We start from the raw sequence: 14,647 nt of genomic DNA on the forward strand, positions 1-14,647 counted from the left end.
GAAAGCCCTCCCCTGGACAAATCCCAGCTGCAATAAAGCAGAGGGAGTGGAGGCTGGGAGTAGGCAGCAATCGCGGGGCGTGCTCTCGGTGTCACTCACCATGCTTCCGCAGAGTGTGTAGAGCCACTGTACAGTCTCGTTGTGCGCGATCACGCCCAACATGCCGTCCACAAACAGCATGATCTGGCTCAGCGCTGTGAGGGAAAGAGCAGTGTGACACGCGGCTAGAAAGGGGTAAACATCCTGCAAAACAAATAACCCTCAAAAGACAGTGGGGAGATCAGGTTTTTGTTTTTGGATATTTACAGGCGTATGAGTAGGGTGGATAATGTAATCAACAGTCCCTGTCTATGTTGTATTCTGATAATTCAGAGATCAAAAGAAGATCCTAGCATTTAGCTGAATTGTAAACACAGGTATCACGGTATTCATCTCTCTTTGAAATGTCCTGTGTCATCCTAATTACCTTTTGTTCCTCGAGGAGCTCTGAACTTGCCAAAGGGGACATGAAATTGTATAAAAGATCCTAAGGTCCTGATTCTCTCATCTCAGATCTGCTTAGATTTCATCAGGGAAGTCTGTGTCGCAAGACTGAGGTCCCAGTTATACTGTTACACCCTGAATATGAGATTTGGACATTGGATTGTAACCTATGAACTGAACTCTAGAGGAACTCTTTGCAACTGCGAAGCTCACCATCTCTGCTATGAATCTGATCCTCAATGAATTGAACTCAAGTCTGTCTGTATATTGATCTTTTAACCATACTCTCTCTCTGATGTGTTTTAATAAATTTTAGTGTAGTTAATAAGAATTGTCTGGAGCGTGTATTTGGGTAAGATCTGAAACATTCAGTAAACTGGAAGGTGATGTGTCCGATCCTTCGGGATTGGTAGACCTTTTTCTTTTATACGATGAAATAAGATTTTCAGAAATCATCATATTTGACGTGGGTACCTGGATGGAGGCCTGAGGCTGGATCACTTTAAGGGAACTGTGTTGTTTGGACTTCTGAGTAACCAGTGAGGTAATAAAGAAGCTGTTTTATGCTGGCTTGGTAATCTAAGTATTGGAATATCCACCAGCTTTTTGGGGATTGTCTGCCCCATTCCATTCACCCTAACTGAGTGACCACAGCTGGCCCCCACTAGGACCCCGGTCACAAGCAGTAGGAGGCAAGGCTCAGCACCCGCCTTGCCACGCGGTGCAGGGGGGCCGTCTCGCACAGCTCCTGGTCAGAGCTCACCGGCAGGCTGGGCCTGGTGCAGAGACACGGCTCAGAGAGGGACAGAGCTTACAATGCCTGCCACCTCCCCCGAGCAGTGCTCCCTCTCCGGCTGGGACTCCCGCACCCAGCGTGTGTGTCTCTGGGCCACTGGGGGCTCAAGGCCCTCCCGGCAGGCGAGTGGATCTGGGCCCTACCGGGGCGGGGGGGGGCAGGCCGGAGGGCCAGTCCCATCACCAACCTCGCAGAATGTAGTTCTGGTAGTTCTGGTCGGCCCCGGCCCCCACTTTGATTAAGCAGGTCAGCCCCTCCGAGGTCACGAACTCTGGCACCAGGTCTTTATCCTCCTGCAGCACAAACCAGAGATCACACGGATCCGCCCGCAGGGGTCCAGGCCCCACCATCACGGCTCCGGGGGGACAGGCGGCTCAAACAGGCCCCTAGCCGTACCCCCGCTAAGGCAGGGATGGAGCAGACAGGGCAAGACTGGTAGAGGAGGAGAGCCCAAGGGCTGCCCCTACCCGACAGCTAGGGGTGGCGTGGTCCGACAAGGGGCCAATGCCGGCTGCGGCTGTGTTGTACCTAGGGCCCTATGTTCTCAGTTTTTATTTCATTTAATTTTTCTCGGGAATTTACAAAATCAGGTGAAAATCAGTGCAAAAAAAACCCCGTTCGTTTTTCTGGGTAAATATCAGGGTTTATTTTGGTAGACAGAAAGACCGGAAAAAAGTATTCAGCAGATGAATGCTTTGAATTCCGTTCATCAACGTGGTTTGCTGCAGAACGAAGACCGAACTCAGAACACAGTGCCACCTCGGAGTTTAAGAAAATAATATCTCTAATCCCTAAATAAAACTTTTGCTCTGAATAAACAGTTTAGTGGTGTACACTTAGAACTATTGGCCTATAAATATTTACATTTAGACATTGAGCCACACCATTTGCAGTGCATACACTCAACGTCACCCTTTTCTCCTGTTTTTGTTTTGTTTTTTATTTATTATTTTCTAATACTTCCTTGTCTTCTGAACCATGTTCTGATACAGATTTCTGTTTTCTTCCCATTTTAGCATGTCAAATCTTTAAACCATTATCTGCTAACAGCTTGAAATGTGTACGTGGTGGGCATGAGATTCATCAGTACAGACAGACAGACGCACACGCACTTCAGAACCTGCCTGTTTGTTTATTGTGTGTATCTTCTAGACTAATACAGAGCCTTCCTTCACCAGGCAGCTTTGCATATACGCACAGACTAATGTATTATCGTGATACAATACATTTAATAAGATGTGTATTTTCCTAATAAAACAAATTATTTTTTATACATTTGAAGGATACAAAAGCAGGGTGAAAATCAGAAAAAAATGAATACGACTTTTTGTAAAATGTGGGAATTTTTCAGTAAAAATAGACTTAAAACGGAAAACAAAGGAGCTTAGCTATATCCTGTGGGTGGGGGGAGAAGGGACTAGTGCTGGCGGTGCCAGCTGGTTACTGCTGGGTGAGAAGCAGTGGGACAGTGGGGTGCTGCAGGCATTGACAGGTGCGGTTCAAGGCACCAGCCCAAATCTGCAGCCACCCTGGGGGCAGGGGCTGGGTTAACAAACCCATACTGCCAGAGCCCCCACTCCCCAGGCACTATGCCCTGCAGCTCCCTCGGTGTGGAATTGGGGACACCAGGAATCGGGCATTCGGAAAGGCAGGATACATGGGGGCATTTATTACTCAAACCAGCAGCTGGGGGGCTTGTCTGATGGGATCCCCCAGCATCCCCTAATGCCACAGGCCCCCCATGCTGCCCCAGAATGACCAGCTGCCCCCGTGGAGCCCTGCACCACACATGGCCCTGGGCACAGACCCACAGGGCCTGAGGTCACTGGGCTGCGGGGTGGGACGGTGCCCCACAGTGGGGCTGGGGGAACGTACCTGAAAGAGCTGCTTGAGGGAGAAGAGGGAGCGCCTCAGCTCCGGCCCTTGAGAGTTGTACAGCTTCTCTGGAAAGGAAGGAGACGCAGCTGCTGCATTACGGGGGGTGGGGACACGGACCCTGGAGCATCCCCCAGGAATGGGGAAAACCACGAACCCTCCCTGCTGCAGCCGGAGCAGAGGGGGAGAGCACACGCTGGCCAGGCTCCATGCCCAGCCAGGGCTCAGCAGGGCTCTCTCTCCCTTTGAGAGGGGACGGAGGGCGGCTGGTGCCATTGATGTGACTTTCACCTTGGGGCAGGGATCAAAGCTGGAGACATCCACCCCACAAGGAAGGGGTGTGACACAGACGGGCTGGGGCACTGCGCCTGCGAAACTGGCTGCCCATACTTACGTGCAGGCCAGAGGCCGCTATGCCCGGGACTGAACCAGCCAGGGGCCGAGGGCCACCCGTGCTGCAATGTGGCTTCGAGGGCTCCAGCTGGGAGGCTGCCCGGCTCTGCCCAGCAGGACAGTCCTGCTTCCTGGCCTACCCCAGCGCCTGCCACCTACCGCAACGGCCGGCTCCTCCCGTTTGCAGAACCCAGAGGCCCCCCCAGCACAGGCAAGCGCCCCTCAGCTGACTCCCAAGGGGTCCCATGCACCCATCTCTTCCCCTCGGGGTGGTGGCAAGAGAAGCCCACCGGCTGGGCCCCAGGGTGCTGCAGCAGGGAGGAGGTTGGGAGGGGATGGGGCCAGGTTCCTTAGCCTCTCCCTGCTGAGGTCTGCATGCTGTGGTAACCCCTCATCTCCTGGCCCAGTGGGTTTGTGCAGAGTCCGAAACCTAGGCAGTGCCATTCGCACCAGGAGGGGCGCCCCCAGGGCATCACAGGCCTCCCGTTAGCACAGGGCTCAAGAACCTTCAAGTGACCCAGCTGGGGCCGGCTTGGAACCAGTTCCCGCCAGGGGAAGGCTCTGGATCCCATTCTCCATCCCACGGCGCAAGGCCTGTGTCCCGCTCCCTGAGCCGGTCCATTCCCCACGCCCCGGTAAGGGAGGTGCTCTGCTCTGTGTATGCTGCAGCCCTCTGGAGTCAGGGTAACACCTGCCATGCAAGAACCTGCCATGGGGAGAGGGATAGCTCAGTGGTTTGAGCATTGGCCTGCTAAACCCAGGGTTGTGAGTTCAATCTTTGAGGGGGCCATTTGGGATCCAGGGCAAAAATTGGGGTTTGGTCCTGCTTTGAGCAGGGGGTTGGACTAGATGACCTCCTGAGGTCCCTTCCAACCCTGATATTCTATGATTCTATGAACCCCTGCAGAACGACACACATTCAGGCCAAGCACCACCACGAGACCACCCACCCTGCTCCCGAGGGCAGCCAGACACGAACGGGATGAGCTAAGTGCCAGCCCAGGGCAGCAGGACAGAGCTAGACACCGTACGTAGGAAATTACCCAATCGGAAAACCAGGGCTAACAAGCACTTCCTGAGCCTGCCAGCTGCAGTGGATGCTTTGAGGAGACTGATGCAGACACCGCACTCCTGCTGAGGAGTCTGACGGTGCCCCCGCCCCGACAGCTTACAGAGTGGCTTGTGCAGACAGTGCCCTCCACCCCATAGCTGAGAGGGTGTGCAAGGAGAAGCTACGCTGTGCTCTCCCCCTGGCAAGGGCCCGCAGCCAGAAAGCACCCGACATCACAACCACCTAAGAACTGAACTGTCCCCATAAGCTCCAGAGCCACCACCTCCCCCGAGCCCTGCGTTCCCTGTACCCACTCCCTGGGCTCCAGCCCCACAGACTCCACTCCAGTACACCTGCAGTTTAATTTAATCACTTAGAAATAAAGTTTAAAAAGAGGCTCAAACTATCAAAACCCTAGGCTGTGAGCAGTTTTTCCATTAAACGTTTCCCAAAAAGCAGTAATAACCCTGACAGACAAATAACTTGGAAGGTAAGTTTCAGAGTTCTAAAAGCGATGCTTATGCAGTTTACAACATTTTTAAACAACTTAATGATTCGCAAAAAGAACAGGAGGACTTGTGGCACCTTAGAGACTAACACGTCCTCCTTCTCTTTTTGCGAATATAGACCAACATGGCTGCTACTCTGAAACGTAATGAGTATAACCTTTAAAAACACCTGTACCGTGAAGGCACAATGGTGGTGCAATCTGTTTTGACATTCGGTGGGAAATACACAACAGCAGTTTGTCATACACAGAATTGCAGCGACGTAAAGCATGTTTTTCTTTCCTTTTCTTTTAAATAAAGGTTTTAATACTTAAATTTAAGGGAGGGATAGAATGAGATTTGATGTCTATTATAACAGGAGTTGAAGTATTTTTTTAACATGGTGTAAAGCAAGATTTGTTTTATTCTTTTCGTGGTAAAAATTGTGTCTGAATTCCGTTTATATCGACAATATGTCAGGGGTGGCCAAAGTTACTGACTGCCCGAGCCGCATATGGCAATCTTCAGAAGTTCAAGAGCTGGGGCACGCCTGGCGGGGCTTGGGACCTCAGCCCCATGGGAGGCGCCTGCCAGGGCTCAGGGCTTCAGCTCCCTGCAGGCCTAAAGCCACGGGGCAGAAGCCAAAGATGACACATGGCGGAGGGGCATGTGGGGTCATGTGCCCCCCGCAGATTTTTGCCAAGGTTTGCTGGTCCTACTCAGTCACATGGTGTCGCCAGGCCTCCTCCTTGCACGGCCGCTGCGGGTAATGGGAGGGTGCTGGGGGAGGGGGTGAATCAAGCTGTTGGGGGGAGGGGCAAACCTTTAAATTGTACCCGCCACTCTCAGCAGGCACCAGTCGTCTCTGGCAGAAGCCCCTAGCCCCACCACCCAGCTTCAGAGCAGAAGCCCTGAGCTTTCCCCTCAGTCTGCTAGGTGGAGAATGCGGGGGGGAGAATAGGGAGCTCTGCACCTTAACTGTAAAAGGGCCACATCCGGCTCGCGAGCCACAGTTTGGCCACCCCTGTAATATGTTAATGGACTTTTCTTTAGTTGCATGGGGGGGAATCTGTCTCTCTTGAGGGATCTAAGATTTTTTCAGGTGGGAGAGGCATAAAAATGGAAGAAACAACCCGGGAGTGGGATTAAAAACAATAGTCCTGCGCAGGGCTCTAAGGCAGAGTCCAAGATCCTTCCCCCAGCTGCAAGCTGCACTTGAGCGACATATTGCCCCATCCGCCCCATAGCGGTGCACATCCTCCCCCTCGGCTCCCAACCAGGGAACTGCAGGGATGCTAAGACAAGAGCTACCTCCCTCCAGTCTCAACCGCCACTTTCAGCTCGGAGTAAGTGTGGAAAAGTCTCCTGGGGCTGAAAGGTCCCTGCTCAGTCTCAGCCCTCAGGCGAGTTTGCTCTGTTTGGGAAGGCCCAGCTAAGCTCCTGGAGCCACTGGCTGCAGGCAGCCCCTGCTGCGGCTCCTCCCCGAGCACTAAGAGGAGCCTGTGGCCCTCAGGGCCTGCTGTCAGCCTTGGGGTCTGGGGGAAGCAGCCAGGGAGCAGCTACAGCCCGGCAATGGCGGGTTATCTGGAACTTGCCAATTTCCTGTTTTCTTTCTTTTTTTCTTTTTGCATAACAAGGCTATAAATATCTCCCCTGGCTTCCTACGCAGAGAAGAAACAGGAACTCCGATGAGAAGCATGGCCTCTTTCTCTCCCCTGGCCAGGAGCCCAAGGTAGCTCGCCCCCACTGGCTTCCCCCTGGGGCAGTCCGAGGGCCATTCCTAGGACAGACTTGGTGGCTCTTTCCACCCAGGTGAAAGGTGACACTCCTGGGACACAATGGCAGAATCCCAACTGACCGCATGTCAGGGCTTAGTGTCTTGGGCTGTGCCAGGGGCCAGCCTGCCCAGCACAAGCGCTTTGTCGGCACAGTCTCTGCTGGGCAAAGCACTTTGCCCACTCCCGCAGATGGAAGGCACTGCAGAAAATCAAGCACTAGTCTGCTCTCAACATAGAGGGTCCATGGCATTGTTGCGGGACACAGACGGAAAGTGCAGACACGTAAATCCAGGCAGCACCAGATCCGCCACATCATGTCAGACACTGCTCCGTTTGGTCCGCTATCCCACCTCCAAGAGCGATCAGCGACTGATGTGTCCAAGAAAGGTGAAAACCGCTCCTGCCGCACCTGGCAAGCTGTACAGTGCTGTACATGGGGCAGATTCCTTCCTGACCCTTGGCACAATCAGCTGATGTCCTGCAGCATGAGATCTGATTATCCCTCTTAGCTCCCAGAGGGACAGATCAGTGGCACAAGGCTCAATGTCTTATGGAGATCAGAACACAGGAACAACAGATGCAGATCTGCATGTCCTATGGAGTGAGTCCCTGGACAGTGCTTTCTGTACTCCAAGAGGAAGGAGCACTCCCCTTCACCCCGTTCTTCTAGAGTCCCTCCAAGAGAGCGCCCCAGATAGCCCTTCCTGAGCAAGAGTCCTCACCCCCAAGAGGCAAGATTCTCACCCCCAAGAGGCGACTTTCCCACCCCTAGCCCCTTCTCCCTCTGAGATCCGCTGCTGTCATTACACAGCTGTGAGACAAACTAGGGACCTAGGTGAAATGTCTCCTTCCTGAAGTCAGTCAGAGTGGGAGGAACCCCAGCTAGTTCTGGACACACTGGGGGTTGGGTCAGGTGATGGCAGACAGGTATATCCAAGGTAACATGCATTGGCAGAAAGCATCTATCTCCCCCCTGCACCCCACCCAGGGCCGTCCTTAGGCATACGCAGTATTTGGGGCACCCCTGGGTCTTAGCGTCCACCCTTCCACCTTTTCCTATCCCTGTTCTGACCCTTCCTGCAGGCTCCCACCATAGCTGGCTGCTGCAGCCTCTGGAGTCTTCCTCCGGAGGGGATCTAGTTCCAGCCTGCCAGACCGATTAGCACAACATTGAAACCATTGAGAGCCATTCAAGTGGTAATGAAGCCATTTAACAGGCATTTGCCAACCCCCAGGTATATACTGTCTGAAGTTACTGACAAAACCAGTTGTGCATTACTGTCATAAAAAGAAAAGGAGGACTTGTGGCACCTTAGAGACTAACCAATTTATTAGAGCATAAGCTTTCGTGAGCTACAGCTCACTTCTTCAGATGCATATCGTGGAAACTGCAGCAGGCTTTATATATACACAGAGAATATGAAACAATACCTATTCCCACCCCACTGTCCTGCTGGTAATAGCTTATCTAAAGTGATTTCCAGCACAAATCCAGGTTTTCTCACCCTCCACCCCCCCACACAAATTCACTCTCCTGCTGGTGATAGCCCATCCAAAGTGATAACTCTTTACACAATGTGCATGACAATTAAGCTGGGCTATTTCCTGCATAAATCCAGGTTCTCACATCCCCCCCACCCCCATACACACACAAACTCACTCTCCTGCTGGTAATAGCTCATCCAAACTGACCACTCTTCAAGTTAAAATCCAAGTTAAACCAGAACATCTGGGGGGGGGGGGGTAGGAAAAAACAAGAGGAAACAGGCTACCTTGCATAATGACTTAGCCACTCCAAGGTAGCCTGTTTCCTCTTGTTTTCTCTTGCAGTTTCCACGGTAAACATCTGATGAAGTGAGCTGTAGCTCACGAAAGCTCATGCTCAAATAAATTGGTTAGTCTCTAAGGTGCCACAAGTACTCCTTTTCTTTTTGCGAATACAGACTAACACGGCTGTTCCTCTGAAACCTGTCATTGTGTAAAGAGTTATCACTTTGGATGGGCTATCACCAGCAGGAGAGTGAATTTGTGTGGGGGGGGTGGAGGGTGAGAAAACCTGGATTTGTGCTGGAAATCACTTTAGATAAGCTATTACCAGCAGGACAGTGGGGTGGGAATAGGTATTGTTTCATATTCTCTGTGTATATATAAAGCCTGCTGCAGTTTCCACGATATGCATCTGAAGAAGTGAGCTGTAGCTCACGAAAGCTTATGCTCTAATAAATTGGTTAGTCTCTAAGGTGCCACAAGTCCTCCTTTTCTTTTTGCGAATACAGACTAACACGGCTGTTACTCTGAAACCTGTCATTACTGTCATATTTACTCAGAACATGTTAGCCTACAGGACATTAGTTAAATATTTGCTTTAAAAATATTGATTAGTGTGTTGGTGAAGATGATAAAAATCACATCTCTAAAAAATCCTTGCACAGATTTGTAGATGCACAATCTGAGTATTCATCTTTAGCCTTAAATGCTTGGATCTTCAGACATATCGTTTTTTAAATAAATCCTTCAAAAGTCCACCCTTATCTAAAATACGCATGCAAGCCCGGGCTGCCACTGGGCATAGGAGCACCCGTTTCATAATACTGCACAGGGCCCCAAAAACCCTAAGTTTCAGAGTAGCAGCCGCGTTAGTCTGTATCCGCAAAAAGAAAAGGAGTTGTGGCACCTTAGAGACTAACCAATTTATTTGAGCATGAGCTTTCGTGAGCTACAGCTCACTTCATCAGTATGCACCTCTCTAAGGTGCCACAAGTCCTCCTTTTCATAAACCCTAAGCACAGCCCTGACCACACCCTGTGCACAAAAGGGCTCAACTTGCAGGGGCCTCCAGGGACAGGGGAGCAGCACTGCCCTGGGCCACAGGAGGTGTTCAAACAGCACAGAGGGAGCAATAAAGGGGAACAGAAAACAGCCCAAATCTGTTGACACCGAGAACCAGCCTTTCCTCCTCCTGCCCCCCCAGCCAGGCCTGCTTCCGTCACACACCCAGCAGGGCGTAAGAGGGGCTAGAGAGCTGGGTGGAGTTTATATACATCATCTTTCAGAGTAGCAGCCGTGTTAGTCTGTATTCGCAAAAAGAAAAGGAGGACTTGTGGCACCTTAGAGACTAACCAATTTATCTGAGCATAAGCTTTTGTGAGCTACGGCTCACTGCATCATCTTGAAGCAGCAACTACCAGATGCCTAGGCCTGCTCGGGCTTGACATGGGTGGAGTCGGAGGGGGCTGAGCGAGAGGTTCTGCAGGGCCCATGTCCACACACTCCCCTAGCCCCTCTCACACCCCTGGGTATGGGGATAGGAGGGAGGGTCACCCTGCGGACTTGCACATGGCAGGCAGCCTGCCGTGTCCCGCGTAGGTCAGGGTTCGGTCGGAGGGGACGGCGCTACCCAAGGATCGGTAACCTTGGTCTTTCTGGCCTGAACAACTTTATTTCACCACGGGCCACCAGGGCAGCTACGTCCCTGCTACTGTAAGCAAACAGCGTAGGGCTAGCAGCAAACTTCACCCATCCCCATCCCCGCCAACGAGCAGCGAAGCCTGCACCCAACAGCGACCTCGGACCTGCCCACTCCAAATCCCCCAGCTCTGAGCAGCTGCCAGTCACCTAACAGCCTCTTAATGGAGAATCCATTTTTATTTTGTGCCAGGACTCCATCCTTTCTCTGTGGGGGCTTCCTTACTAATTTTTAGGTCTGAAGCTAGCCCCTGCCGGAAAGCTCTTATTTAAATGAATGGGGCCACAGCCACTTGCCAGTGAGAGCCGAGGGGTCTGCTGCTAGCTCAGAGGAGCCGAGTACCATTAAAGGCAATGGCACCCTTCTGTGGAGGGGCTCCAGCTGTGCAGCAAACATAGTGACTCGACAAGCACAACCTCAGGGAATAAAAAGAGGCTGAAGAAAGCTTATGGGGCGAGGGCCTGCCTCACAGCTGACTACCCAGCAGCCAGGAGCTAATGGAAATGCTGCATTCCCCAGCAGTCTGAGGAGGTGGGGGCCATGCCATGCCTGCTGATCTAATGGAAAACTTGGAAGCAAGGCAGATGCCAGGGACGAAGGTCTGGAGACACCGAGAAGACAGTCAGGTCATGCCACTGCCCAAGCTGGCAAAATAAAAGTTTACCAAATTTAGGGGGACCCCCACTAATCCAAGAGTTAGCATGTTCTCTCGCCAGGCCTGCTGGGTTAGAGCTGTGGGCAAATCTCATCTTTCTGCAGGAACGTGAAGGAGGCACTTGGTGTTCAGAAACATCCTTCCGCATGTGTCAGGGACAGGAAAAATGAATGTGACTTCCTGTGCCGGCAGCACCAAGCCTGCTGCAGACACCACGCAAATAACCCTTGCTAGCAGCAGCCAGAGAAGGCCAATTCAATGGTGTCTCCGCCAGAGCCCATCTGGTAGGTCTGGGAGATAGTTTGCATGTCACAGGTCTCCCCCAAAGAGCAACAAACACACCACAATGTATCCAGGTAAATAAGGTTTCATCAGCAATCGGATTACAGCGGATGTGCTGCAGACTTCAAAGGCGAGTCAGGAAGAGGGCAAGAGAGGGCAAATGAATCAGTGTCCGAAAGTAGTTTAGGAACCCTACAGCAGCCAGCCCGCAGCAAGTCTGTGTGCAAAGACAGCAGCAAGCCTCGTTTTTGCTCTGTAAGCAGCCTGATTTGCACATTGCATGCCTGACACATCTAGGTCACAAGTCCAGTTTCCAGCTAAAGAAAGGAAGATTCTGATGCCCTGACCCTGAAGGTTCCTCTGCAAACTGTGGCTGGAGCGAGCAAGGGTTCTAGCTAACACTCCTCTCTCGCTGACCACAGGGATGGCTGCACAAGAGCAGTGCAGCTCACATGTTTGGTTTGGCCAAGATGAAAGCTTCTGCCCAGCGCAGATTGGAATCCTGCATTTGATCGCTGTCAGAGCTGACTTGCGAATGCTGCTGTTTCAATGCACCCATGACATGGTGTCGGGCTGATGTCCTGCAGCATAGTGTATGCAGCTGGGGGTTTTATAGCTATACAGCTGGTTTCCTCTTGATTCCTGCTGTCTAACAAGTACTTATTAAAGCATAATGCAGCTGATCTCTACAGCATCCCGAGGTGGCTTGGGCAGAAGCTCTAACGAGGCAAGCAGCAGCCTTCCGAGAAGATTTCAGGAACGCTGATTAGGACTTTTGGTTAACTTGCAGTTCAGGTGACCTTTGCCCCCTCCAGTTGCTGGAATGTCAGAGCGCCAGAGACACAAAGCAGAGCAGTCGCTAACCAGAGCCTGGGAAGTCCCAACAGACAGCAGAGCCCTGACCTCAGACAGGAGAGGGTAGACATTACAGGCACAAAGACAGAGGGGGATGCTCCACCTTCCCAGGCCTGGGCCCGCTGTCCAGGTAAAGACTCCTCAGGGGAAGCAAAAGCACCTTCAGGGTACGTGCAACCCCACTCAACCCTTCTGGGATCCACCGATGGATTGGGACCCGCCGTTTGGGAAAGGCTAGTCTAGGCTGACAGAGCTCCTTGGTAACCTACTCAGCAGTTATCACCTGGGCTCCTATTGCACAGAACAGCAGGTTAGAGCAGGGGCTCAAGTCTTCCCAGTGCAGGCCTACCTCCCCTCCCACATTGCATCCCAGGGCAGCTGCAGCAGTTGGCCACGTGGAAGAACGATGCAAGGAAAGGACTGAATGCATTTTAGGAGCTGGACCCATGCAGAGTGAGCAGCACACCCCATGTCCCCTTGGGCTGCTAGCAGGAGAGCCCCAGGCTGCAGGAAAGGGGCGGCCGCTCTAGGTCTCGCTAACACGGCACCCCCTGTGCGATATATGTTATCCCCCCACCAAGCTCAGGAACGGAGAGACTCCCAGTTCTGAGGAGCCATGCTCGTTCCCAGCACTGGATGCCTGACCCTCTGTCAGGGTACTTGGCCACAGGAGACAGTTGTTTGTACTTTCCAAGTCTATATTTAGAGCTTGCCTAAGCGACCCGAAATATTTGTAGCGGCATGTTTTCAGTATCACAGGCAAAAACACTGTACTTGGGCTCTTCGTGCTGAAAACAATTAACCCCTTCAGCCCCAAGAGCCACGTGAGGAACATTGACCCGAGTCAGAATTTAAGGCCAGGTCTTCCAGTCTGATCTATACAGCACAGACCACCAGCACACACGCACTGAACCCAACAACCCAAGTATCACAGCCCACAGGAGACCAGGTTATTACGTGCCACAAGGAGAGAACAGGAAGGACCTAGGTGCCTGAGGCCCCTGCCATGGCAGGGAAAGGATGAAGTGAGATGTCCCAGATGATCCTGGCAAGTGACCCACACCCCACGCCACAGGGGAAGGCGAAACCTCCCCAGGTCACTCCCAATCTGACCCGGGGAAATTCCTTCCTAACCCCCGATGTGGTAGCAACCAGCTAGACGCTGAGCATGCGAGCAGGAACCAGCCAGCCAAGCATCTGAGAGAGAATGCTCCATGCCACCTCAGAGTCTGTCCCCCCTCGCCCAGTTGCTCATCTCTAGCCGTGGCAGTGACAGGGGCAGGAAAACCCAGACATGGCAGACAGAGATGAAGCCAGAGAGAACATTGGAGCTCAGAGGTTCATGGGAAAGGGAGTCAGGAGCCAGCCCCCAGGAGCACTCAGCAATTGACCCACGGGCCAGATTAGCCAAGCCCCACACAGCCCCACGTTACAGTGCTCCTGGCTCGAGTGGCCTTGGGCCAGTTAAGGGCAAAGGCCCTGGGAAATACAGAAGGGGCTGGGCCCAGAGCCCTTGGCTATCAGGGACTCACCGAGGATGGCATGGACTCGGACGGAGAGCTGCGTGCGCAGGATCAGAGTTGGCCGCCTCCCTTTGCTGGAATGAGAGGAATGCAGGTAAGTCACCGCGAATGTCACCAATAGCCTCACTCGTGGGCAGCCAGGGCCTGCTTGCAGCCCCTGCAAGTCAGCAAGGCCCAGACCGACGCCAACCAATGGGCATCAGCCTGCCTCCACACTCAGCACCAGAGCTCCAGCCCTAGCACCTCCACTCCCCTAACGATCATCACAGCCACCCTCAGGAAACCAAATCGATGCAGTTACAGGGGGAGGTGGGGTGGGAGAGGGGCAGTTCTTTAGTGCACTGTCCTGTGGCCTCCACGCACCTCTGCGAGTGTACTTCCGTCCTGATCTGCGGCTGCTCCTGCTTTCCAGGCCTGATCTCTCCCCACAGCTCTGCTGCGGCACCTCAAGTCCAAGGTCCCTCACTCCCCAAAGACTGCCCTAGAGTTTGACCAAAACTGGTCTGTCACCAGGCTCTCGGCCCACGGGCTCTGTTTAACATCCAGGAAGTAGCTGGCAAAGGAGTCAATCCTCCAAGTGACTCTACAAGTCCCAGCCCCAATTCCAGGCATTCTTGCTCCCCCGCAGGCCCCTCACCTGTCTGCTCTAGCCTGGTGAGCAGGCAGAAGAGGAACCTGCACCAGAGTCTCACTCCATGTGTTTTACAGGAGCAGAGCACATGGGGACATCTGGAGAAGGCAAAGGTGGGGGAAGCAGGGTCATGTCGTCTGGCTGGGCAGTCTCCTGAGTGGAAACAGTGATTCATGTCCCACTGACTCGGTTCTGACAGGTATATCTGCGACTCCAGCAACTCACCTGATCTCCTCGTAGAAGCCTTCCAGCTCATCTTTCTGCTCCAGCAGGGACAGATCAAGATCCAGGTACTGTCCAGATGGTGAGACCTGCAGCGTACAGTCCGCCAGCTGCAAACACAAGGGCCCCCCACAGATCAGTGATGGTGC

General features: G+C 52.9%; 1 protein-coding gene across 2 annotated transcripts in view; it reads right to left on the reverse strand.

Annotated features, from left to right (window-relative positions):
- FHOD1 (formin homology 2 domain containing 1) overlaps positions 1 to 14,647 on the reverse strand; it is a 63,198-nt gene that overhangs the window by 25,643 nt on the left and 22,908 nt on the right. For both annotated transcript variants that reach the window (XM_073307286.1, XM_078848075.1), the window contains exons 2-6: positions 14,502 to 14,608; positions 13,655 to 13,719; positions 3,155 to 3,222; positions 1,467 to 1,572; positions 100 to 194 (exon numbers count right to left, since the gene is read on the reverse strand). In XM_073307286.1, coding sequence (XP_073163387.1) covers positions 100 to 194; positions 1,467 to 1,572; positions 3,155 to 3,222; positions 13,655 to 13,719; positions 14,502 to 14,608 — 441 coding nt within the window. The remainder of the gene's footprint in view (positions 1 to 99; positions 195 to 1,466; positions 1,573 to 3,154; positions 3,223 to 13,654; positions 13,720 to 14,501; positions 14,609 to 14,647) is intronic.

This window comes from Lepidochelys kempii, chromosome 12, assembly GCF_965140285.1.
Source record: "Lepidochelys kempii isolate rLepKem1 chromosome 12, rLepKem1.hap1, whole genome shotgun sequence".
Lineage (NCBI taxonomy): Eukaryota > Metazoa > Chordata > Testudines > Cheloniidae > Lepidochelys > Lepidochelys kempii.